The sequence below is a fragment of the Hemitrygon akajei genome, chromosome 13 (genome assembly GCF_048418815.1).
Source record: "Hemitrygon akajei chromosome 13, sHemAka1.3, whole genome shotgun sequence".
Taxonomy (NCBI): Eukaryota; Metazoa; Chordata; class Chondrichthyes; order Myliobatiformes; family Dasyatidae; genus Hemitrygon; species Hemitrygon akajei.
This window is the reverse complement of record NC_133136.1, coordinates 49,459,927-49,485,601: the sequence shown is the minus strand read 5'-3', so window position 1 is coordinate 49,485,601 and position 25,675 is coordinate 49,459,927. Positions and strand designations below refer to the sequence as shown.

At 39.2% G+C, this 25,675-nt stretch overlaps 1 protein-coding gene across 1 annotated transcript; it reads left to right on the top strand.

Moving 5' to 3' along the window:
* Nucleotides 1-1,459: 1,459 nt before the first annotated feature.
* pdgfrl (platelet-derived growth factor receptor-like) lies at nucleotides 1,460-22,374 on the top strand. Its single transcript, XM_073064575.1, has 6 exons — nucleotides 1,460-1,671; nucleotides 4,841-5,153; nucleotides 7,597-7,748; nucleotides 7,961-8,254; nucleotides 15,077-15,216; nucleotides 18,802-22,374. The coding sequence occupies exons 1-6, from the start codon at nucleotides 1,614-1,616 to the stop codon at nucleotides 18,988-18,990; spliced, it is 1,146 nt and encodes a 381-aa protein (XP_072920676.1). The 5' UTR covers nucleotides 1,460-1,613; the 3' UTR covers nucleotides 18,991-22,374.
* The last annotated feature ends 3,301 nt before the right edge of the window (nucleotides 22,375-25,675 follow it).

Here is a 25,675-nt window from a genome sequence, read left to right as displayed (position 1 = left end):
ACCAGACAGTGATGCAGCCTGTTAGAATTCTCACCACAGTACATCTATATAAGTTTTCAAGTGGTTTAATTGACAAAACAAATCTCTTCAAACGCCTAATGAAATGTAGTCGCTATATTGCCTTCTTTATAGCTGTATTGATATGTTGGAAACTGGTCAGATCGTCAGATATCTTGACAGCCAGGAACTTGAAATTGCTCAAGTTCAAGAAGGAGGAGAGGACCCGGGGGAAGTAATAGGTAGGTGAGAAGAAGTAAAGGGTCAGAGTGAGGAATGGGGGGGGGGGTGACATTTTGTTAATTGGAAAGAGAAATCGATATTCATACCGTCAGGTTGGAGGACGCCTAGACAGAATATAAGGTGTTCCTCCTCTTCTTGGCACAAGGAGAGGTCATGGATCAAAACGGGAATGGGTGCTCCTCCACCCTGAATAGGAGTCTCATTCTGAAACGTTCTGAAACTCTTTTCCATAGATGTTGCCTGACCCACTGAGTTCCTCCAGTATTTTGTGTGTATGGCTTTGGATTTCCAGCATCTGCACTTTTTTTCTGTTTTAAATGGTTTAAGTTGTATATCTCTCAGCGCTATGACTCCAGTTATTCGAGAAACCTAAATTGGTGTTAAAAATGAAATAAGCACCAGTCAAATTAATTTAAAAAAACAGCAACACACTACCATGATGTTATGGTCAACATATAAAACAAAGCAAAACTCTGTATTGGAAATATAAATTAGAAACTGGAAATTCTCAATAGTTGAAGCATGATCTTTGAGGAAAGAAACATTTTAGCCATTAAATTGTAAATTAGAATTAGATCTATTTCATGACAATGAATTTTAAAAAAAGATTTCTCCTTTGTCCTCCTGGTCCTATTTTGGGTCATATGGGTGTAATTTATATGGAGAAATTAGACAAATGTTTGAAACTGAAAACAGTATCAATGGGTGCAAGTAGGAGATGAAATGGGTAAAAGGCAGAGGAACTAATTTTGGAATGATGATGCCAAAGAGTCAGAACAAAATATTCTACCACAGGTCTTGTCTGCAGAAATTTTTTCTATTTATATAATTTTAAAATGTTTATTAACTGTTATATTTACTTAATCATCTGAAAATGTACAGATTCGATTGACATTTATAAAAATAAATTTTTTGGGCGCTGAATCATGTAACAATAAATGGAAGATTTATAGAGACTTGCTAGTGCGTATATTAAAATTATACAGAATTTGGAGGCTACATTGATAAAAGCTGTTTTTTATAATATAAAGTTGCATAATAAACGCTATTATTCCTTTATAAACTCTGTATATTTCCAAGGAAGCTGTGCAATAATAAAGACTTGCGTAAAATGTCGAATTTATTGTGACTTCACATTATAGCAGAGCACCTTCTTGTAGTAGCATATGTCCGCCAGGGGTCAGTCTTCCTGGAGGAAATACTTCACCCAATTCTTGGAAACCTATATATTTTGACACATTTGAAAATTCCAGACAAGTTTTTAACAATAGCTTGCTACACTTTTACAATAAAGTTAGCAGCTCAGAAAGAAAGACACTTTCAAAGAATTATCTATTTCTGAAAGGCTTTACGTTGCTTAGAAAAGTTGTAAAATGAAGTTTCATGCCGTCTTGCTGTTTGTCTTTTTCACCGAATTACTTTTACAGATGGGTAAGTGACACGGAATTCCAAATGCAGAACGCTGCCGACAAGCTTAATGTTGACTCGGGTTATTTTGAAATGCATTTTGTCTGAATTTCTCCGCAACTGATTGCTCCGGTGAAATGAGCGGTCTGCATGTAAAATGTTACTTTTTCATATGTATTTGTGAAGAAGTTAGTCTATATGGACTGTCATTGAAAGTAGGAGACCATTCAGCTCTATATATTCTATACCTGTGTTAACTTATATCCAATTATGAAATACGGGTTTAAATCTGGCAGTAGATAAATAAAGTCGACGCCTTGCCTTTAATTTCATAGGTTTCCCGGCAGGAGTCTAACTAGGCAAAATGCTGTATAGACACAATGTAAGGTCGTTGAGGTTTCATAAAACACCACAAGTCAAGATGCAAATCTACACTCTGGCTTTCAAGAGAATCATCTTTTGGGAAAAGTGATTTTGTCCATGACTTAGAATGTTGTCGAAAACTTGTGGTCATTAATGTGGAGTAGAAAGTGTATGAAACTTCGGTGCAGAGTTTCCTTGGAATCTACCCCGCCCACTCTCTGCTGGCCTCAAACATATTCATAGTTACTTCAGATGTTATGTACTGAGGAGAATAAAGGGAATTGTATCTATTGTATCAATTGTGTCTTATGCATGTAGGGCACAGCCTCAGAATAGATGGACTTCACTTAGAACAGAGATTAGGAAGAATTTCTTTAGCCAGAGGTTGGCGAATCTGTGGAATTTGTTTCCACAGGCAGCTGTGGTGGCCTGATCATTGGGTACATTCACCGGAGCGGCTGATAGGTTCTTGATTAGTCAGGGAGTTAAAGGTTATGGGGAAATTGCAGGAGAATGAGGTTGACAGGGAAATAGATCAGCCATGATGAAACGGTGGAGCAGATTTAATAGGCCAAATGGCCTAATTCTGCTCCTATGTCTTATGGTCAATGGTCTCAACGACAGCTCATAAATACAAAAATCAATAGCACTCCCTAGCACTGGATAGTCTGGAACAAGACTGCTTAAGTGGAGAGAAAGAAGTAACACTTTGACAGCACCTGTTAAAGCCTCAAGTTGCTGCTTCAACATCAGTTTTTGTAAATGCATTCTTAAGTGTACTGTAGGCTAGGGCAATGGCTGATTTACAAACAGCCAAATACCACAAAGTAATTGACTAGTTCATCTGATTTTGCTGGATGAGTTAGCAACTTGAAATTTCACCCGTCCCAATTTGGTGGGAGCAGCAGCAAATAGAGATACTGTTGTGCTTCAAGATGAAAATCACTTCCTAGTAAAGGGGAAACAGCAATAGATGTAGTGCTGCATCACTTGCTCCTGGACACCACTTATTTTAAAATCACTCTAAAGCTGCACAAGCAAGCAAAATGCATGTAAGTCCCCCCGATGCAGGGTCTCGGCCTGAAACGTTGTCTCTTCATTCCCATCCATTGATGCATCCTGACCTAGTGAGTGCCTCCAGAATTTTGTGTCTTATACATATTAAGAGTGGCCTCAAAATTCACCATTAGGCTGGAACAAGACTACCTTTATCAAAGGGGAGGAGCAGAAGGCTAGTTAATCTGGCAGGGCATTTGTTGTGCACCATGCTCTGCTGATTCTAGAGCTTGGCTCAGAGGTACTTGGAAGTCAATGCCCTTTACTGGCCTAATGATATGGAGAGAGCAGAAGGATTGTGTGACAGACTGCTACTTCTGTCTGAGCAGTGTGCCTGGTTTCTCTGCTAAACCGGAAATCCATGGAATACCCTGAGCCCTGTGCTGCATGACGATAGTCTTCCAGTACCAAAGCCACCAGTGAATTGGAGACCAGAAGAGACACAAAGATGCCATGATACACGAGCCAGGAATGGAAAATAACACTGATACTGATACAGATTTTGAACCCTTTATGTTGAGAGAGCTTCATCTGAGTTAAATGACCTGGTCAGAGGCTTGGGTTTGTCAAAGGTAAAAATAGAACTACTGGGTTTAAGACTGCAAAGATAGAATCTGCTGTCACCAGACACAAAAAGTTCCTTGAAGGATTTTGATATTTGATACAGATGTTTCCCAAAATAACTGATGCCAAGATTAAGGAAGGCATTTTTGTTAGTCCACAAATCAAACAGCTGGCCAGTGGTGTAGTGGCATCTGCACTGGACTTTGAGGTGAGTGTTCCTGCATTCCCAGCCAGCTCCTTGCATCTGTGCTGGGTTGAACATTGAGCTAGCGACTCAGTGCTAAAGAATTGGCAAGGTTTCCATCCGATATGCTACATGGCGTGGAAAATAACAACAACAAATCAAACAGGTCATCAATAACAAGCAATTCAAAGATCTTCTAGTGGGACTGGAGAAAATCACATGGAAGACATTCAAGGATTTTGTTGAAATTTTTCAAAGCAACTACGGAATAGCAAACTACATGCAGCAGGTTGAAAACATGCTTCAAGCAGACAAATCCATGAAGTGTAACATGTCACTAGAGTCATAGAAAGTACAGCACAGAAACAGGCCTTTTGGCCCATCTATTCCATCACCATCCAGGACATGCCCTGATGTCATTAGTGCCATCTGGAGCCTGGAGATGCACGCTTAACATTTTAGGGACAACTTCTTCCCTCTACTCCCTGCTTCCTGAACAGTCCATGAACTCTACCTCACTACTCTGCTCTCTCTTTGAACTATTTATTTAATTTTTATATATTATTTGTTGTAACTTGTAATAATTTATGTAATGCACTGTACTGCTGCTGCAAAACAACAAATTGTAATAATGTCAGTGATAGTAAGCGTGATTCTGATTGTGAAAGGAGCACACATACAGTATAGGGAGACAATATTCATGGAACAGCCAGTGTCTGTTTTGAGCTGTTTATCCCACCATTGTTGGCAAAGGCAATGTTGTGGAGGGAGCAACTTTTTTTTCCATGAAATAGGAGCTTATACCACAGATAGTGAGAAAAACAATCACTTATTATTTTGATAATTGTGCTTCATTAGTCTGGAACATATGTTGTGTTATAATTAAACAATTAGCATTACCACATTTTGATCAGCTATAGTTACTACTAAAGCCTCCATCTCTATTCACTGATTTCTGAAGCACTATGATTAATCTAAGTGTCAACTTTTATTGATCTTTCTTCCTTCTGAACATAATTTTTTCAGGTGATTGTCAAAAGAAGGATAAAAGGACCCCAGAGCGGATTGCAAAAAACAAGCAAAAAACAGCTGGACAGAATAAAATTAAAGTAATGGATAAAAAAAATAAGGCAAGAAGTCAAAAGGTGCGAAAGCAGAAAGTGTTCATCGATAAAGACCTAAAGCCCACTTTCATCATGACCCAAGTTTTGGATAAGGGCCGTTTCCAGAAACCCTCAGAAACACTGAATCTATCCATTGGACAGGCTCTCGAACTGCGCTGCAAAGGCGATAACATTGGCTGGGGTTACCCATCCAGTCTAAACAACTCCAGGTTAAGGTAAAAGGGGAAAGTAGCAGGTGCTGTAAATCTGAAATGTGTACAGAAACGGCTGACAATGCTCAGCAGGTCAGGCTGTAGAGCAAGAAATAGAGTTAACTGTTCAGATCATTGCAGATTGAACTGCACCAGGCTTGAATGTGCATTTTCTTTACATCCTCTGTTATTCAAAGGAACAGCTCAACTTCTGCCTTTACAAATTACTCTTCTATTTTAAGCCTTCCATTTGTTTCAAGTCCTTGAATGTATTGAACCTTGCCAAATTTGCATCCTGTCTTGGAAGTCGCTGTTTGAATTTCTACACTCAGGTTTTTGTCATTCCCACTAGTGGCTCATCACATTTGTTATCATGGTAAAAGTAATGAATTCATCTTTGTTCAGGTTGACCGCCCTATCCTTATCCCAGTGCCCCTCTACCAGCATTCAGGTTTCCTTACATTCTTGACTATGCAGTTATAACTCAAGAGACTCCTGCTCTACCTCTAAGATTCCTGCACTCTTCCATTTCTGATTTCATGATCAGTCCTACAATTAAATGGTTCACTATAGCCACAGTGCTGTCAACTACCAAGGCATGGAGCCTGGAATTCCCTCCTTAACACTTCCTCCTCTTTTTTTTTGTCTTTTAAGATGCTGTATCTTTTGTCTTTTAAAATCCTCTAACACATATTTGGTTATTTTCTCTGATATGTAACTCATCTTAAAGCTTTGCTTAATATGTTTTATACTGTAGTTCTTTTAATTTACTCATAGCTATTTTGAGAAAGAGAGAGGTTTATTGTTATTGGAATTTGAATGTTTTCTGGCTTTATTTTATTCTTTTGGGAGATAAAAAGCAAGAAAGTTCAATTTTTCAAATAATTTAACAATTTGACTTTTCAAAATTAAATCAAATCAAGTTTAATTATCGTTCAAACCATACAGCTGAATGAGACAGCGTTCCTCCAGGGCCAAGGTGCAAAGCATTCAAAAGAGCAACCAGACAGCCAACATAGTGAGTAACATAATTCAAAATATTGAGCAAAGAAACATAATCACTTGAAAATAAAACATAGTCCAAGACCCTGAGCAACAATGTCCAGCAATCAATGGTACAGACTCCCTCCCGGCAGTGCACAGACATCCTGTATACAATCTAGCCTGTCATTCCACCACGCGAACAGAGGAGGGCAGCACTGACAGGAGAGGCCAGGCCCCAGCTGAGCTCAACCACGCAGTAGGGCTTCCATATCTCTCACCTGGTCTGAAGCAGCTGGCAAGCCCAAGGCTTGAGGCCTAGTTCTCACCAGATCAGAGTCTGCTCAGCTCCCATGTCGATTATCCCTCCACCAGACAAGGGCAACAGGCCTGTGGCAACTTACATTATCACTGTCCAACAGAGTCTTGTGATCACAAGTGAAATGTCTGAGACAATCTCAGTTATACTGCACCAACTCCGATGTTTCTGAGTAGCGGGCAGCAACATGGTCTGAAGCCAGGACAGCTCCAGCGGACCCAAACCAGCTTCTCCGACACACTGAGGGGCTCTTCCGATATTGTGACAGGTTCCTCCGAACCCAAATCGGCTCCTCTGACATCCCGACAGGCCCCTCTGACACCTCTGACCCCTTCGACATCTCAACTGGCTCTGCCACCAGCACCAGTCCAGCTACTCCACTCAATGAGCTGCCCACTGATGGAGTAGCCTTGCAGTACCTAATGTTCTTGGAGTAGAATTGTCTTTGGATTGTAAAAAAACAAATTTTACAAAAAAAAAGCACTCGAGAGGCTGCTGCATTTGCATGTGCTGCCTTCCCACTGAAAATGTGATTTTCTATAAGAGGAAGTGGTCGTCTTAGCTTTTCCAGGGTAACTGTAAAAAAAGAGAGGCAACAAAGCCTAAAAGGGCAAATTGGCCCTCAAACACCAGCATGTTGACTGAAGTTTGGTCATGGAGCAAATTAAGGAATTATGTTACCGCTGAGGAAAGGCAGACAAAACTGAGAGGCTTCAAATGAAATCTGTGCATCAAAAAGTATTCCTCCTCCCACCTTGTATACTAATTATCTGCTATGTGTGAAGGAATTGGTTCAAAAACTGTTAACAGCATGTTGATCAAACAAATCAAAGGATATAAGAGAAAATATTGATATTATTTATTAAATACTTCAGATGCTGTCACTGCTAAAGTACTAGAGTATCACATACTTGAAGTTCTGTGTTTAGGTTTAAATCAGTGTTCTGGTATTTCATAAGATTATATCTGGGAGATCAAACCCAGGTTTTCTCAAATTCCATTTTTTTGGGAACATTACCTACAGGAGTTTTATTAGTTGGCAAAATGTAATGAGACAGGAATGTTCAATAAAATTTGTGCAGAGCCTTTTCTTTCATATAATAACCAAAAAAGTAATGTTTTTTTTTAAAAATCAACATAATGTTAAAATTGGATTCTTTTCCTCAGTATAATTCAGCACCGTAAATACAGTCAGCTCATACTTAACAATGCGAGGACTATGGACACTGGAGAATACAGCTGCTGGGTAATCCTCTGCGATGGGCTGGAGTGTAGCAAAGATGACCTGAAAACGGGCAAAACATATATCTACTTCACAGGTAGTTAGTCTCTGTTAAAGCATTTACTTTAGGAGTTAAATCTACACATTTTAAACTTTACCGAGACACTTTTTATCTATTTATATTTTCCAGTTCCTTTTTAGGATAAAGATAAATAAATGACAGTGTCCAACTTTTTAATCATTTGTGATGATTAAGAGAATTGTAAAAGATATTGGAAAGTTTTTTTTTTGTTTATTTCATTTTCCCAGATCCAGCTGAACTATTTGTGCCATCTATCAATTATTTTGATATAATCTACCTTCGACCTGATCAGCCTGCTGTAATCCCTTGTCGGGTGAGCACGCCTTTGGCCAATGTCACATTGCACCGAGAATTCCCTCCTCAAGAAATTCCTGCCGATGGATCCCTCATTAGCTATGATGCAAAGAAAGGATTTATTATTCATCATCCTAAACTAGAGCAGAAGGGGGTTGTACACTGCACAGCAAGTCTGGAAGGAGCTCTACAGACATCTAGCAATTACCTACTTCTTTATGCTGAAGGTAACATCAGATACTTTACTGAAACAAATTCATAGCATCATGGCAAGGAACACATTTGCTATCTTAAATACCTTGATGTTTTTAAATACCTTCACATTTTGTTTAAATATTTTTAATTTTATAAAAGCAAGTTAATATTAATACAGATATTGAGTTTAGGATTCATGTAAATATTCCTTTTTAACCAGGTTAAATTGAAAGTGCAGAACAATTTTTTATTCTCCATACTACACCTACATAAAATAATAAGATTTAGATTAGCTTTGAGACAGAAGGAGCTTTCCAAAGCAAAGTCAATTAATAGGGAGAAGGGCATGAGAGTGAATATGGCCCAAGCAAATTGGAGCCATATTGACAGGCAAACCCATAACAGAATGACGTGCTGACTTTAATGAAGAGATATTCGGATACCATTGAGGCACATTCCTATAATGACCAAAGAAAGAACAAGCAAATCCAGAACTCCACAATTGATGAAGGAAATACAGAGGAAAGTAAAGCAAAAGAAAAATCTGTGTAACAAGTCTTGGGCTGTAAATACCAGCAAAAATCAGGTCAATTACAGAGGGGAACTGAAAATTAAAATAAGACAGGCCTAGAGCATGAATGAAAAAAGATTAGCTGCCAATGCAAATGGGAATCCAAAAGTATACTACAGGCATTTGGGATGGTACTGTACATGGAGGGGCAGGACTCACTAATACAACAATGGGAACTTGCACATGAATGTTGAGGGCTCTTTAAAGTACAAGATGAATACTTTGCATACGTCTTTACCAGAGGAAATTTGTGTTTCCAAAATAATGGCAAGGAGGTGGTAGTGGAGGCATTGGATATGTTAAAAATTGGAAAGATGCCAGCAGTAAGAGGTTGGCTAGAATAAAATACATTGTTCACCAGGACTGAATAGGAGCATTCCAGGAATTTAGGTGAGGATATTGTGATCATAGGGGAACTGATTATAAGCTTCTAATGCTCTTTGGATAGCAGGGTGGTACCAGAGGACCACAGACTGATCATAAAGATATCACAGCAGAATGAGGCATTTCAACCCATTAAGTCTGCTCCACAATTAACCCATTGTTGTCTATTTTAACCCATTGCTTTTCTTGATCTATATCAACGGCCTTGAATTGAGAGTGGAAGCCACATCATCTAAATTTGGGGATGGCACAAACTTGGCAATATTTTGAATTGTGAAGAGGATAGATTGCCTGAAGATATAAGCAGGCTAGTGGAATAGGCAAATGCATGGAAGATAAAGGTTAATATTGAGAAAAGTGAGGAAAAATAAGCAGAAGCAATACTTTTCCAAGAGGATTGTGGCTGGAGAAGTATATAGGGGTATGCATGTACAAATAACTGCAAGTAGCGGGACATCTTGAGAAGGTGATTGATAAGGCAACAATTCAATAATCAAAGCATGGAGAATAAAGCAAGCAAATTGAAGTGTTGTGTTCAATTCTGGTTGCCCCATTTTATGACAAAGCCAAGAGGATTAGAAATAATCCAAAAATAGTTTACGAGACTAATTCCAAAGAAGTAGGCATGCAGTTCAAGGGTAGATTATGGAGAATCAGTTTGTTTTAACGTTGGAATGTGAATGGGTTGTCAAACTGAAATGGGTGGCCACCAAAAATCCCAACTTTAGTGGAAAACGGTGTGAAGGTGCTCAATGATGCGGTCCCCCAATCTTTGTCGGGTATCCCCAATATAGGGGAAGTCACACTAGGAGCATAGGACACAAGAGATAACCCCAACATATTCGCAGGTGAAAGTTTGCCTCACCTGAAAACACACAAGATGGAGAAGCAACCAATGTGAAAAAGACAACAAACTGCAAATACAAAAAGAGAAAAAAATAATAATTAATAAACAATAACTATCGAGAACACCCTTGAAAGTGAGTCTATAGGTTGTGGGAACAGTTTGGTGTTGGAGTGAGTGAAGTTGAGTTAAGTACCCCTTCTGGTTCAAGAACCTGATGGTTGAGGGTAATAACTGTTCCTGAACTTGGTGCTACGGGTCCTGAGGCTCCTTGTACCCCTTCCTGATGGCAGCAGCCTGGATGGTGGTGGTCCTTGATAATGGACGCTGCTTTCTTGCAACTTCTTGCAATCTTCTTGTAGATATTGCTTAATGTTGGGAAGGGGTTTACCAAGATAGACTGGGCTGTATCCATTACTTTTTATAGGCCTTTATTTTCAATGGTATTGATGTTTCCATACCAGGCTATGATGCAACCAGTCAGTATACTCTCCACTACACATCTATACAAGTTTGTCAAAGTTTTAGGTGCCATGTGGAATCATTGCCAATTTCTAAAAAAGTAGAGGCACTGCTGTGCTTTCTTTGTAACAGCACTTATGTGCTGGCCCAGGACAGATCCACTGAAATGATAATGCCAAGGAATTTAAAGTCCTGACCCTCTCCACCTCTGATGCCCTGCTGAGAACTGGCTCATGGACCCCTGATTTCCTCCTCCTGATGTCAATATTCAGCTCATTGTTCTCGCTGACATTGAGGGAGGGGTTGTTGTTGTGTCACCACTCTGCCAGTGTTTCCATCTCCTAAATGCTGATTCGAAGTATTCAAAGTACATTTATTATCAAAGAATGTATAAATTATACAACCATGAGATTTGCTTGCTAACAGGCAGTCACAAAAGCAAGGAACTCAAAATGGCCCAGTTAAAAAAAAAGACCAACCCCAATGTGCACAGAGAAAGAGAGAGAAAAAAACAAATCATGGCAACAATAGAAACGAGCAACAGTAGTCACCACCTTTGCCTTGCCAATGACAGTCAGCAAACTTAAATATGGCTTCGGAGCTGTGCGTAGCCTCACAGTTATAAGTATAAAGGGGGTAGAGCAGAGAGCGAAGCACACAGCCTTGTAGTACACTTGGGTTGATGGTGATTGTGGAGATATTGCCAATGCAAACTGACTGGTGAATGAGTTCTGTCAGGCAAAGAAGTCACCAGATAGAGTAAAAAAATTCAACGATATGTTCAAAGGTTCTTTGAGGAAATACAGACTCTCATTAGTTTGACCCCATCATCCAGCACTTGACCTGTAGTCTTCTATGCCTAAGCAATTTGGGTGCATATCCAGCGACTTCTTAAATGCTATTGGTGACTCCACTTCCATCACTGTGTCTGGCAGTGTATTCCCGGTACTCACCACCCTTGCTGTAAAGGATCCAACTGAGAGCCTCTCTAAGTACAGTATCTTACCTACTACTCTAAATCTATGTCTTCTGGTTTTATTCACCTCTGATAAGGAAGAAGTCTCCTACAGTCTACCCTTTCTATATACCACAATTTTTTCATACCTCACTCATTTCCCCTCAACCTCCTTTCTAGAAGACTTGACCTGGCCTCTCCAGTGTCTCCTCATAACTGGACTGGCCCATCCCAGTCACACTCCGGTTTTCATTAGTGTGGTGACCAGAACTGCACACAGTATTCCAGCTGACCAGCGTTTTATAAAACAAGTATAACTTCTCTGTTCTCGTGGTCAATGCCTCAACTAGTGAAAGCTAGTATTCCATAAACACACCAAAGTTCCAGCGTTTCACAGTATTTCCTCTGATCTTACTATTTATGATGCAAGTCCTAGCCTCATTAGTGCACCCAAAATGAATGAGCCTCCTCGCGTTTTCAGGTTGAACCCCATATGTGCCATTTGTCAGCCCATTTTGGCAAAAGATCAAAATTACCCACCATATTGTCAATAACTCCATCATTCTCCACATCATCTGCAAACATATTAATTATGTCTCTTATAGCCACATCATTTACTTATATTACAAACTGCAAGGCCCCAGCACAGATCCCTGTGAAACACCAGCAGCTAAAGGCATCCAATCATAAAAATTGACCCCCTACCATCAGCCTCTGTTTCCTATTTCCATTGCAGTTTTTCATCCAAATTACCAATGTCTTAGATCCCAGAATCCTCATTTTGGACTTACCTCCCACGTAGATCTTGTCAAAATCCATACGCAAACCTACCGCACACTCGTCATATATTTAGTTACCTCCTAAAAATTTCAGATTGGTCAGACAAAACCTGCCCTTGACAAAACCACAGTGGCTATGTTTAATCAGTTCCTTCCTTTCTAATGTATCATTAATCCTGTCCCAAAGATTTTTTAAAAATCTTATCAATTACAGACATGTAAATCTAATATCACTAGTAGGGAATAACCTCACTACTACTGATGTTAGTAGTATGTCTGTAGTAGTATTCACATGTCTGTAATTGCTGGACTTTTCCTTGTTGCCCATTTTGAAGAGGGGTCACATTTTCTGTGGCCAACAGAGATTTAATAATGCTAGCCGGAGCTGTAGCAACCTCGTTCCTTGCCTTCCACAGCAGCTTGGGCATAAATCTTATTGAGTCATGAGGATTTATCCAACTTTAAGCCTGGTAAGGCATTAAGTGAGGGAGGCCTCTGTCGGTTGGGGTCAACCATGGATATTGTGCCCTATAGCTGTCTAGATACGCAAGCCGGGGCAGTACAATATGGAGAGCAAGCTGTTGCCCTTGTAACAAACTCACCCTCTCCACACATCTGATGAACCCAAAGGAACACAGAGATTGATACGGTTTGGCACCAGCAGCATATAGCTAGATTTGCCAGCCAGTACTGAACACAATGTAGGACTGCCTGAGTCGTGGCATTGAGTACCGTACCTCCTCTTCATTTATGAAAACTTGCTGTATCATTTCATCTTGTCCATTGCTGAGTTTTCAAAGTATGTTTCATGTCATTTCAATTTGAAGTGAAAACTCAATATTATTCCTGTCACTGATCTTTTAATGTAAGCTGTAATAATTCAAGACACGCAGGAAGGAAATTTTAGTGTTCACTGCTCCAAAACTGAAGCTGACGCTGGCTAAAATCATGCCACTGGAATTTGTACAGGCTGAGGGAAGCACTCCATCTAAGGAACTTTGTTTTGCTAGAGATTAAAACTTTGGGTCCTCATCATTCCATAGCTGGATAAGGACAGATTATTATTTTCACAGTGAGTAATGTGTTTACTCCTTGAATGTTTCAATTATTTATTCTTTTTAAAGAGGACCTTCAGTTTATCTACAGAAAATACAAGGCTAAATTAGTTATTTGACATGAACAACTGTGACACACCCTTAGTTGAAACTTAAACTTATTTTTTCATTTCTATTTATTTATCAACAAAATCACCACAGGCAAAATAGAAACTTTGAGAATGTTTTCTAAATCACAACATAAATTGTGAGTGCATTCAACTAAGCAGAGATACCATTTTTAATGGAAAGCATGCAAAGATTTATATCTTGACACTGCACTGTCATCAGAAAGAAATATGCTTTATCTGAACTGGAGTGTAACAACTGTCTTGTTTGACATGTGATCTAGTACACCAGCCTGAATGGTTGTAACCTCAGGGTCAACAAATAGACACTGAAGTAACTCACTGGGTTGAGGGAGAAAATGAACTGTCAATGTTTCACGTTAAAACACTGTATTAGGACTGGGATTGGAGAGGTGCGATGGCCAGCATAAAGAAGAGTGGTGAGACAGGAGTCTGAAGTAATTAGTGGACTGAGAAGAGGTGTAAGATAAGTCAGGTTGTGCTGAGTAAGGAAGGTGAACAGGGTGGATTTGGGAGACAGTGACAAACAACAAGGGAGAGTCAGTTCCAGTGCTTACATAAAACTGGTTCTGAGAGACCTTTTAGCTAATAAGTCACAAACTTCATTTGCTTTGGGTATTGCCTTCTTCTGTTACATGCTGTGTAATGATGAGAAAAGTCCATTACAATGTGTTGAGATTGTACCTAGATTATCTGATTACAATGGTATTGTGTCTATTTAATATATAAATGGTTATGGTGTTGGATTTAGTAAAATATGCTACAAATCTTGCAATGTAACTTGGCTGCAAAACTGATTTGTATCTCTGGGTCTAGGATTGATTATAAAAAACAATTACCTAAGGGCCTTTACTTTGATGTTTATGTAAGCAGTCACAATACCAGGTGGATTTCAGATCCCTGACAGTTAGATAATGCCTATCCATGTTATATCAGAATAGTACACCCGCAGTCAGAATACCAGGTGGATTTCAGATCCCTGACAGTTGGATAATGCCTATCCATGTTATATAAGAATAGTACACCCGCGGTCAGAATGCCAAGTGGATTTCAGATCCCTGACAGTTAGATAATGCCTATCCATGTTATATCAGAATAGTACACCCGCAGTCAGAATACCAGGTGGATTTCAGATCCCTGACAGTTAGATAATGCCTATCCATGTTATATCAGAATAGTACACCCGCAGTCAGAATACCAGCTCAGGAACAAACAATGGTTTAGAACAGGGGCAGGCAACCTTAAGCACAAATGATTTTCTGGTATGTGTTATTCATTAATTTGAGGCAAAACATAACTAGATGTATTTAAATGGATAATTCCCATATTTCAAGTTTTTTATGGCATTTATCTGGCCCACCGTCCGCTCATGAACACACGATCCGGCCCACAGAGGCAAAAAGGTTGCCGGCCCCTGGTTTAGAACTTCCATTAGAGCTGAAACCTGAACTATATTACGCATCTCTCTTCAGGCAAAGAGTTGTGAAGAAAAATCATACAAAATCATTTCTAATAGAGTTCTGTGGAATGACAAGATTTCCATCTTTAAAAAAAACAGATGAGTTTTGCACTATGAATGACAAGGAAAAAGTTCCCCACATTTTGTACAGTAAAATTTGATAACATTTTCTGAAACTGGAAATTTGATACTCTCTTTGAAACTAATCATATTTCAGCTCACAGTCAAGCTCCAACTGCAACTATAGAGGCTTCTTCAAACACAGTAAATAGTGGGGAGCAAGTTAATGTGACCTGCACTGTTCTGGGAGACCCAGATCTACAGGTGGACTTTACCTGGAAATATCCAGGACAGCAGGTAATGGTTTTTATTCCTCAGCTTCTCAACAGTCATGGGAGATTTCAATATGCAGGTAGATTGGGAAAATCTGGTTGGTACTGCATCCCAATAGAGGGGATTTCTAGATTGCTTTTAAGATAGCTTTTTAGAGCAGCTTGTGGTTGAATCCACTAGGAGAAAGGCAATTCTGGATTGGGTGTTTTTTAATGAACCAGATTTGGTTAAGATAAAATAACCCTGAGGAGGCAGTGATCATAATATGATGGAATTCACCCTGCAGTTTGAAAGGGAGAAGATAGTCAGATGTTATCAGTGTTACAGTGGAGTAAAGAGAATTTTAGAGGCACGAGAGAGGTGAGCTGTCTAAAGTTGATTGGAAGTGGACACGATCAGGGATGGCGGTAGAACAGCATTGGAGGAGTTTCTGGGGGCAGTTCGGAAGGCACAGAATAGATAAGTCCTGATGATGAATAAGTATTCTAAAGGGGTAATGAGACAACTGTGGCTGATAAGGGAAGTCTGACAGCACGAAAGCAAAAGAGAGGGCATATAATATAGCAAAAGTTATTGGGAAGTAAGAGGATCAGGAAGCTTTTAAAAACCAACAGAAGGCAACTAAAAAGAAACATATGGAGAGAAAAGATGAACTTTGAAGATAAGCTAGTCAATAATTTCAAACAGGATACCAAAAGTATTTTCAGATATTTAAAGAGTAAAAGAGAGACGAGTGTGGATATCGGACCAGTGGAAAATGTCACTGGAGAGATAGTAATGGGGACAAAGAAATGGCAGATGAACTGTACAAGCATCAGTCTTCACAGTGGAAGACTCTAGCAGCATACCAGATATTCAAGAGTGTCAGGGGAAGAAGTGACTGTAGTTGCTATTGCAAAGGAGAAGGTGCTTGGGGAGCTGAAAGGTTGGAAGGTAGATAAGTCAACCTGGACAAATTGGACTACATCCCAGGGTTCTGAAAGAGGTGAATGATGAGATTGTGGAGGCATTAGTAATGATCTTTCAAGGATCAACAGATTCTGGAACGATTCTGCAGGACTGGAAAATTGCAAATGTCACTCCACTCTTTGAGAATGGAGGGAGGCGGAAGAAAAGAAATTATAGGCCAGTTAGCTCAACTACAGTGGTTGGGAAGATGTTGGAGTCCATCATTAACAATGAGGTTTCAGCATACTTGGAGGCACTTGATAAAGTAGGCCAAAGTCAGCATGGTGTCCTTAAGGGAAAACCTTGCCTGACAAATCTGTTAGAATTCTTTAAAGAACTAATAGGCAGTATAGAAAAGGAAAGTCAATGGATATTGTTTACTTGGATTTTCAGAAGGCCTTTGACAAGGTGCTGCTCATGAGGCAGCTTAACAAGATAAAAGCCCAGGGTATTACAGGAAACATGCTAGCGTAGATAAAGATTGGCTGGCTGGCAGGATGCAGAGTGGGAATAAAGGGGGCCTAATCTGGTTGGCTGCCAGTGACAAATGGGGAGAGTATTGGGACCACTTCTTTTCATGTTATACATCAATGATTTGGATGACAAAATTGATGGCTTTGTGTCTGTGTTTGCTGTTGATTTGAAGATAGGTGGAGGGGCAGGTATTGTGGGGAAGCAGGGAGGCTGTAGAAGAACTTAGATTGGGAGAATGGACAAAGAAGTGGCAGGTGGCATATAGTGTAGTTAAGTGTATGGTTGTGCACTTTAGTAGAAGGAATAAATGTTTAGACTATTTTCTAAATGGGGAGAAAATTCAAAAAGCAGAGGTGCAAAGAGATTGGGAATCCTTGTGCAGAATTCCCTAAAGGTGAGCTTGCAGGTTGAGTCAATGGTAAGGAAGGCATATGTAAAGTTAGCATTCATTTCGAGAGGACTAGAATACAAGAGCAAGGATGAAATGCTGAAGTGTTATAAGACATTGGTAAGATCGTACTTGAGTACTGTGAGCAGTCTTGTGTCTCTCACTGAAGAAAAGATGTGCTGGCATTGGAGAGGGTCCAGAGGAGGTTCACGAGAATGATTCCAGGAATGAAAAGGTTAATATATGAGGACTGTTTGATGCCTCTGGGCCTGTACTCACTGGAGTTCAGAAGAATTAAATAGAGAAGATATTTCCTTTTGTGGGTGAGTCTAGGACCAGAGGGCACAGCCTCTGAATAGAGGAACATCCATTTAGGACAGAAATGAGGATGAATTTCTTTAGCCAGAGGGTGGTGAATTGGTAGAATTCATTGCCATGGATGGCTGTGGAGTCCAAGTCTTTGAGTATATTTAAAGCAGAATTTGATAGATTCTTAATTAGTCAGGGCATTAAAGGTTACGGGGATAAGTCAGAAGAATGAGGTTGAGAGGGATAATAAATCAGCTTTGATGGAATGATGGAGCAGACTTGATGGGCCATGTGCCCTAATCCTGCTCCTATGTCTTATGGTCTAACTTCTTTTCTCTGAAGTAAACATTTTTTCTTTAATTAGACTGGGATTCAGTGTCCTCATATATTTCTGCAAACTATGTCATAAATAACCATCTAGTATTATGTGAACAGTCAGACTAGTATGAAATTGCTTTTGATCTGAACTTTATGTTTGTTTTTACACTGACAAGATGCTATTTATTAAGTGTTTGGGGGTCATTTTTGTGATGCAGCAAGTCAGTCTCACAGAAATTAAATGTTTTAACTGGCAATTATTGATAAATGCAGAATTCAGTTTTGGATGTGTCCAAATTTTACCATAGCCTGCAGAAATCCATTGATATTTTAAAAGAGGGTAATATATTCAAGCTGAATTTGCTTGATATCTCCTTGTCAATTTCTTAGTTCCATATTAAATAAAGATTTTAAAATGACAAACAAAGCTGATATTCCATGAAGGGAGTAACCCATCATGTTGATCAACAGGAGACATTATGATAGACTTGATAGTTATAATTTGATTGTGTAATCTTGATATTAAAATTCTGATTTTCTCACTTAATGAGCTTAAACATCTGGTGGTTACGTGTAGTTTACCTGTTGAAGCCTCAAGTGTGGTATTCCAACAAGACAAATTGATTCCATGATCTGTCTGTTGTTTTGAGTTCAATAGCATAGCTTTAATTATTTTTAAATGATCTAATTATAACAGCTTGTAGATTATTACTTCAATATGATGCAGTCTATATTTCCTGTTTCTGGTAGGTCTGCAGCATGCAACTTTTAATTTGCAGAAATAATTCTAATAGTGAAGAAGGAAGCTGCTATGGAAAAGGTTGTCCCACATTTTAGCTCCATCTAGGTTCATGCACATGACAAGAGAGGCCCACATATGCGAGAATTCCAGAATGTGAGCTCTGGTACGTAGGCCTCTCTCATATTGTAGCAAATACTTTAATGAGTTCCTGCTGGCCCATGAAAGGGATCATTAGCTGAATCCCGTTCGACTTAGCTTAAAATGCCTGGGAAATGGAAGGAAAGAAGGAAAGAGATCATTGTGATCATTGTCAAAGATCCTGTTATGTGCTAAGATAAAAGAATGTCAGATTTGTTTAACAAGTAAACCAATCTGGTGTTATTTTTAGATAATGAAATCAAATAATCTGATACTATTTTTGCTTTAATAGGATGAAAGGCCAGTGATCATCACGGAAAGCTGGAGATTAATAGATCAACAAAGTGGACATACTGTCAGGTTATCGAAGAGTATGCTATATATTGATGATGTTGAAACTATTGATGTAGGTAATTATATATGTACTGCTCAAAATGTGCTAGGAAAAACAACAGTTGCCACAGAAGTGTTATTTCCCTGATAATGGTGATGATTTGCTCAGTGGAAGATTCAAGCCAAGTTCACCTGGGCACTGTGTGGAGAAACATTGGGTGCTAGGCAGTACTGTATCCTATTTCTTCAATGAATTTTTAAGTCAAATGTTTGTTTCTTCTCTCACTGCAAGATTATCAAATATTCCAGGTATAGTATTCCAATGTTTTTAATGGCATAATTTTAGCATCAGCTGTATCAAACTAGAGTTTTCATTTAAACTTCTTTACCTTATTACAAGAATTTCAGCATCAAAGATATGTTAGGCCCAGTAATTCCTCAGGAGGGACCTTCAGTAACACATCAGAACCAGTAAGTTTCACTCTGGTGAAAAGCCCATCCAGCTGGAAGGAAACAAAATATTCACTTTCTCCATCTGCTGGTTTCAAATCAATCAGCCAATTAGCTGCAATGGCTTCTTTTTGCCCTCTCCCACTGTGATCCTTGACTGCCTCCTATTTACTTGCTTCTCCTGGTGAATCATAAGAGACAGAAAAATTAATTTACACATGTAAGCTGAGAACACCCAGCACCATCTTCCAAAGATCTTCCCACTGTTTCAGTTGATAGGCTGTTTGTTAAAACTGTGCCGAATGAAAGATGGGTCCACTTTTTAAATACTTGGTTTATCCAAGGAATGAGTTTTCAGTTCACACCACAAATTCCTGCACTCTCCCTGACAGTTCTCCAAGGCAGAACCAAACACTCTGCATGCTTGATGCCATATTCGACCCCAAATTACCCACATATCCACACCCTCAATGGAATCAACCATTTCACCTGTTTTTTACTTTCAGATTTTGTGTACTTGTTGCTGAAACTCTTATCCATGCCCCAGTTGAGTCTAGACTTGATCATGTCAACTTGCACATGACTAGCCCTCTACATTCTACCCTTTGTAAACTGTGGCCAACCAAAACTTGGGTGCCTTTTATGTAGCTTTCACCATTCCATTTAGTCATGGCATATTTAGATTCAGTTTATTGTCATTTAGAAACCACAAATGCAATGCAGTTAAAAAATGAGACAACGTTCCTCCAGAATGATAGCACAAAAGCATATAACAAAACAGACTACACTAGAAAATCCACATAATGTTTGGCAATCCCCAATCCAGAGAGGCTGCTGCGTATTAATAGCGCGCTACCGTCTTAGCGCGTTCCCGGGAAAGGAGCTCCAAATCCACCAGACAAACAAGACCAAAAGCTAAAGCTACAAGACCTGCACAAAACCACATAGTTACAACATATAGTTACAACAGTGCAAACAATAGCATAATTGATAAAAAAACAGACTATGGGCACAGTAAAAATAGTCTAAAGATGTTAAAGAACTGTAAGTTCAAAAGAAATCACCACACAGTTTCCACAAGTCCCCACGGTCCCGACAGACGGTGGCAGAAGGGAATACCCCCTCTATGGACTTCCAAGGCGCCGCCCAACTCAGCCTCGCAGACGCAGCACACAACGAAAGCAACCTGACCGCAGCGGACTCCGAGTCTGTCAAACCTCCGAGCCGATGACCATCCCCTCCGGCACAGCTTCTCCGAGCCGATGACCATCCCCTCCGGCACAGCTTCTCCGAGCACCATCCTCTGCTGAGCGTATTAAGATGGCCCCACCAATGGCCATCAGCAATGCAACCCCGAGGACTGGGGGCCTGTTCTTCCCAGCAGAGACCCGGACCTCACAGCAGCAGCAGCAACGAAGAAGGTCTTCCTGGAGATTTCCCGATGTTCCTCCGTGCTCCCATGTCCATTTTCAATCGATTATGATTGCGCACGGCACCCCACCTCATGAATAACAGATAATCAGCTCCGGAGTGGCCGCTGCAAGCTGCGTTGCGCCGCCATCTTGGAATGGCATATGCTTGTTGGCCTACTGTTGCTGTCAGTTAAGCAATGCAAAGATTTTAAATTTTGCATCCTTTCTTTCCACGATCTTACCATACACCACCCCCACCCCTTCTCATAACTCCAACAACCCTGCATGATGTCTATACTCCTTAACATCAGACCTCTTAATCTCCTGTAAGTTTACTTGCTCCATCATTGGTAGCTAAGCCTTTCATTGCCAAGAACAAAAGTCCGGCAATTCTGTTTTTGATTCCCTTGACCAAACTTTTCAATCTCTACCCTCATGTGTCGTTTGTGGTTTCATGACAGATCTCCAGTCATTCATTGTTCTCATTTTGGACCTTTGGATGACTTTACATCAATAAAGTTACTGGGAAATACCAATAGTAGTTCTTGAAATTTAATTGGGATATTTTTATGATGGGTACACATTATGAAGCTAGATCTAATTACCAAAAATAATCAGAACACAGTTTGTGGAAAGCATAGGATTTTGCTTTGAGGTTGTGTGTAAGGTTACACTTGATCCCAGAATGTTTGTTGATGAGTGAAATGAGTATGTTCTGTTCATGAGCATTCTAAAATTAAGAAAATGAGAAGAAACCAGTCTATATTTTAGTTACTATTAAATCCTTCCTTTACTTACTTACCATCTAATCAGAAGCTGATGGGAATGCACGTTATAGTACAGGTGACTTAATGTAAACTCAGTGACTCATCTCTGTTCTGGAAAAGATCACAGTTGAATTGAAGATAATTATGCAATTGAACAACTTAAGTAGTAGGTTTGAACACTTATGAAGCTGAGGATATAACCAAACTACAAATTAATACATGATTCTTTTTGACAGAACATCTACACAGTTGTTGCACTTATCATTGTGTTGCAAAATAAGATGGCCAAAAAGAATCTGCTCCCCAGACCCACCCTTCCAGCAGTATTTGTTTCTAATACTTATTCCTTCTGCATGAATTGCTTTATATCAATGTAGCAGAACGTTTTTATATTTAACAAGTACAGCTTGAAGAAAATCAATATTTAGCAAACAAAAGAATGTTAAACTCTGCAAATCTGAGCTAACAATTGTTTGACTGTTCACTTTGGTTATGTCTGTGATTTCCTGGGCAAGATGGTTCCACTCATAAATAATCCCCAGTCAGCTGAATAACTGAAAGTTCTGGTTTGCAGAGATCTTAGTTATTAAATGCCAGTGACAAAGTTTACTGGCATCTTGTTAGTAAACTAGTAAACAAGTTAGTAACTTGTTAGATAACTAACAGTTATCTTGTTAGTATTTCTGTTCCATGTAACAAATATTCATTATTTCATTGTGGAAAATATATTAAAACATTCTGACTGATTTTCAGCAATTTGCATTACTTTTTGGTGTTGCAATTGTAATTGTTTTTTGTTATTGAGATAATTACATATGTAAGAAATTAATAAGCTGTTATAAAAGTTGTTCAGCTATTTCCTCGTGGATAATAAAACAAGTAGAAATATTCAGCATATAATTATATTGTGATGTTATTCAATTCAATGATAAAAATACTGAATTTTCTTTATGGTATTTTTCTTCTTTGATGATATGACATGCAGAGGAAAAGGAGATAAGTTTCTGGAGGCACTACACCTACTTCCACTAATTTCTGATGTGGGAGCCCATCAATTCAGTTATTGTGGTAAGAATCACCCAGCATAATCTGTTCCCCATTAAATATCTTTTGGTGATAACCTGGAGATTATAAGTAGATCTAGAATGCTAACTGATTAACATTGATTTAAAAATCTGTGCTTTTTGTGACTAAATTCAGTTTCATGAACAAGCTTGTAGTAGATATACACTTATCAATATTGACAATATCCCTACTGACATTTTGGACCACAATATTATTGATTCTCTGCAGAAAGCACATTTAATTCTTTGATATCCTTTCTATTAGATCAGTTCATCTGCCCTTATGTAGCTCATTTACACCATGGCACAAATTTGACTTGCAAAGTATCATCAATCAGATTCTCTGTTAGAAATATGGCAAGGTTTGACCTGAAACCTTTGGGTTGTAATGCCATAATATCATAATTCAAATAACATGAGGTTATGGCAATGCCGTTGTTAATACCAAAGGGACAATTGTTAGCATATAAAGATTTTCAGAACATCCCGCCATTTATTTTCTCCAAATCAAACAGTTGTATCTTCAGCATACAAAATCTTCTCTGGGATACCCACGGTTAAATCCTCAATCCTCTCATCTAGGTTGCTTCTTAAAACCTACTTCTCTGATCAGAGTCAACTGCGGAGAAGGATTCACCGTCCATTAAAATCAACCTGTCTGCAGTGGGTATATAATGCCTGCAACTTGACGAGCTTGTGGGAATGGTTTCATGTGCCAGCTGCCGTTGAATTTGCAGCCATCACCAGGATATTGGCAGTTTGACAATGGAGAGATCTGCTGATGATCCTTTCTGACATTTTGCTTTACTAAAGGGTTAGATAATTGGTGGTAGCAGTTGTTGGTAGTTCAACATTTGAACGTCCACATGAACTTAAGGCTCTGACCCATTACTATGAACAGCATAGACTGATTTGTAGTACTAACACAAAATCATTATTATAAGAATGACAGAGGATCAGTCTCTAAACGTTTTACTATTTGTGTGGTGACAGTCAGTTTAAATACTGCCAAGATTTGGCGATTTCTGTCAAAAGAATGGTGATTTTATTGCGATTTTTTAAAAAAATCTGCCTTTAAAGTTCTCAAATCTCTAATGTGAAATCAATGATAGAAAGATTTCACAGGATAGCCAGAAAAAATAAACAAACAGAATCTCAAAACCTTACTTTCTGTCAACAAACACGAAATGCTGGAAGAACTCAGCAGGCCAGGCAGCATCTATGGAAAAGAATAAACAGTCAACGTTTTGGGCCGAGACTCATCAAGACTCACACCGTAGTTTCTGTCATTTTAATTTGGTTCATCCTTAATGGAACCTGGGCTGTTTACCATTTAATACTTAGCACCTGACAACCGTAGTGGAATGACCACACATGGCTATAGCAGTTGAGTTTACGGCATGCACCAGGATATTGATGTTGGATGATTCTAATGATCGTCATAATCTTATTGAACAACAAGTTGGGATAATTAACTTAACATGGAAAATGACCTTTGCATGACATTGATATGATGCAAATGCCATATACTAGATATCAGCCTGAATCTGACGCAATCCAGCTCCCACTGCATGTGGCTTAGAATACATTTCTTGATGAATTGCCAGTGTAAGCAGCAACAAGGCTACAGTTAAATGCTTAATCCTCCCATTCCTGCAGCTAGATATTGTCCATCCACAGGACTACGAGTTGTTGTTTAGTTCAGTCCTTAGCCAGCCATATCTCCTGTTTAACATAAACATTATCCAGAGTTTGTGCTGCTCTAGTTTGGTATTTCAGCCAAATCTGATGCAAATGCATCTCTTATACTTATGAGTGAATCACATTTAATCATTTTGGTCTGACCACATTGGCAAAAGGATGCATAACCAAAGTTTTAAATTAGATGGCAACTAAATACGAGTTTTGAGTCACATGCCAAGATAATGTTTTTGTTTTAAGTAATTGTTAATTGAATCTACATCCTTGTAATTTCAAAAGTAGTATTGCAATGCATGAAAAACTAGGCCAATCATAATGGGTCTGGTTTGCAGTTTGAATTCCTGACACTAATCTGAACCAGATGCAGAGGGCAGGCTGGGCGGATCCTGTGTACTGGAAGCAGAAACAGTCATGAGCCACTATGAGGCGGGTCCTGACAACCTCTGCTCCCCTGCATAACCTGCTGCTCTGCTTCTGGCAAAGCTCATTGCACTATTCTTTTAAAATATTACAGCCGGTGACTTTTTAAAATCATCTTAATAAGCTTAAATTATTAAAAATATAAATTTAAAAGCCTGGAAATTATTTAAATTTTTCTTGAAGTTTAAGTGAAAACAAAACCACGAAACTGCACTTACCTTTCCATGAGGGGTATGTGAATGGTATTTCTATTTAAATACATGAGATCAGATGACTCCTGGCATAATGGTAATTCTCGACGTGAAGTCCGTCCAGTTGCTCTGCCTGGTTAGTCGACATGAACTCCATTACTGTGGAAAGTCCATTGGTGGAGCTGGAAGTCAGAATGAGTGGTACTCTCTTTTCAATATATAGGCCTATAAGTCAAAGATTATCTGAACAGCAAGTAAGAGTGTGGTGAACTACATATACCTGTCTGGACACGCCCCCCCCCCCCCCCCCGCTGACTGCTCCTGTGGCCCCTCCCACAGACCCCGGTATAAAGGTGATTGAGGCCTGAGCCCTGCCCCTCAGTCTCCAGGATGTAGCATGGTGGTCAATTACTGCTTGTTCAAGCCGATATCTCGCCTCACGTCTCAGAGGGTTATTGATGGTGCATCAAAGAGTTAGACAGATGATCAGAAATAAGCATAATTCCACAGGGCAATTTCATGTACCGCATTGGTTACTAATAATTTTCAAAACAAATTTATGTTTAACATTTACTGTCTAAATATATAATATTTACCACGCAGACTGGAGAGGTAGGTAGGTAGAGTTAGTTATCTTTATGTATGAGCACACAACCTATTGAACTCATCAACTCACCGCCAGCCAGCATCTGTTAACATAGAATTTAACATGATGAAGGCCAAGAAAATAAGTCATTCCTAATAGTTATTAATCTGCCACAATAATCAGTGTGGAATCAGCTGCTTGACACCTGCTTTTTGAAGTATTAAATTTCCAACTCACAGATC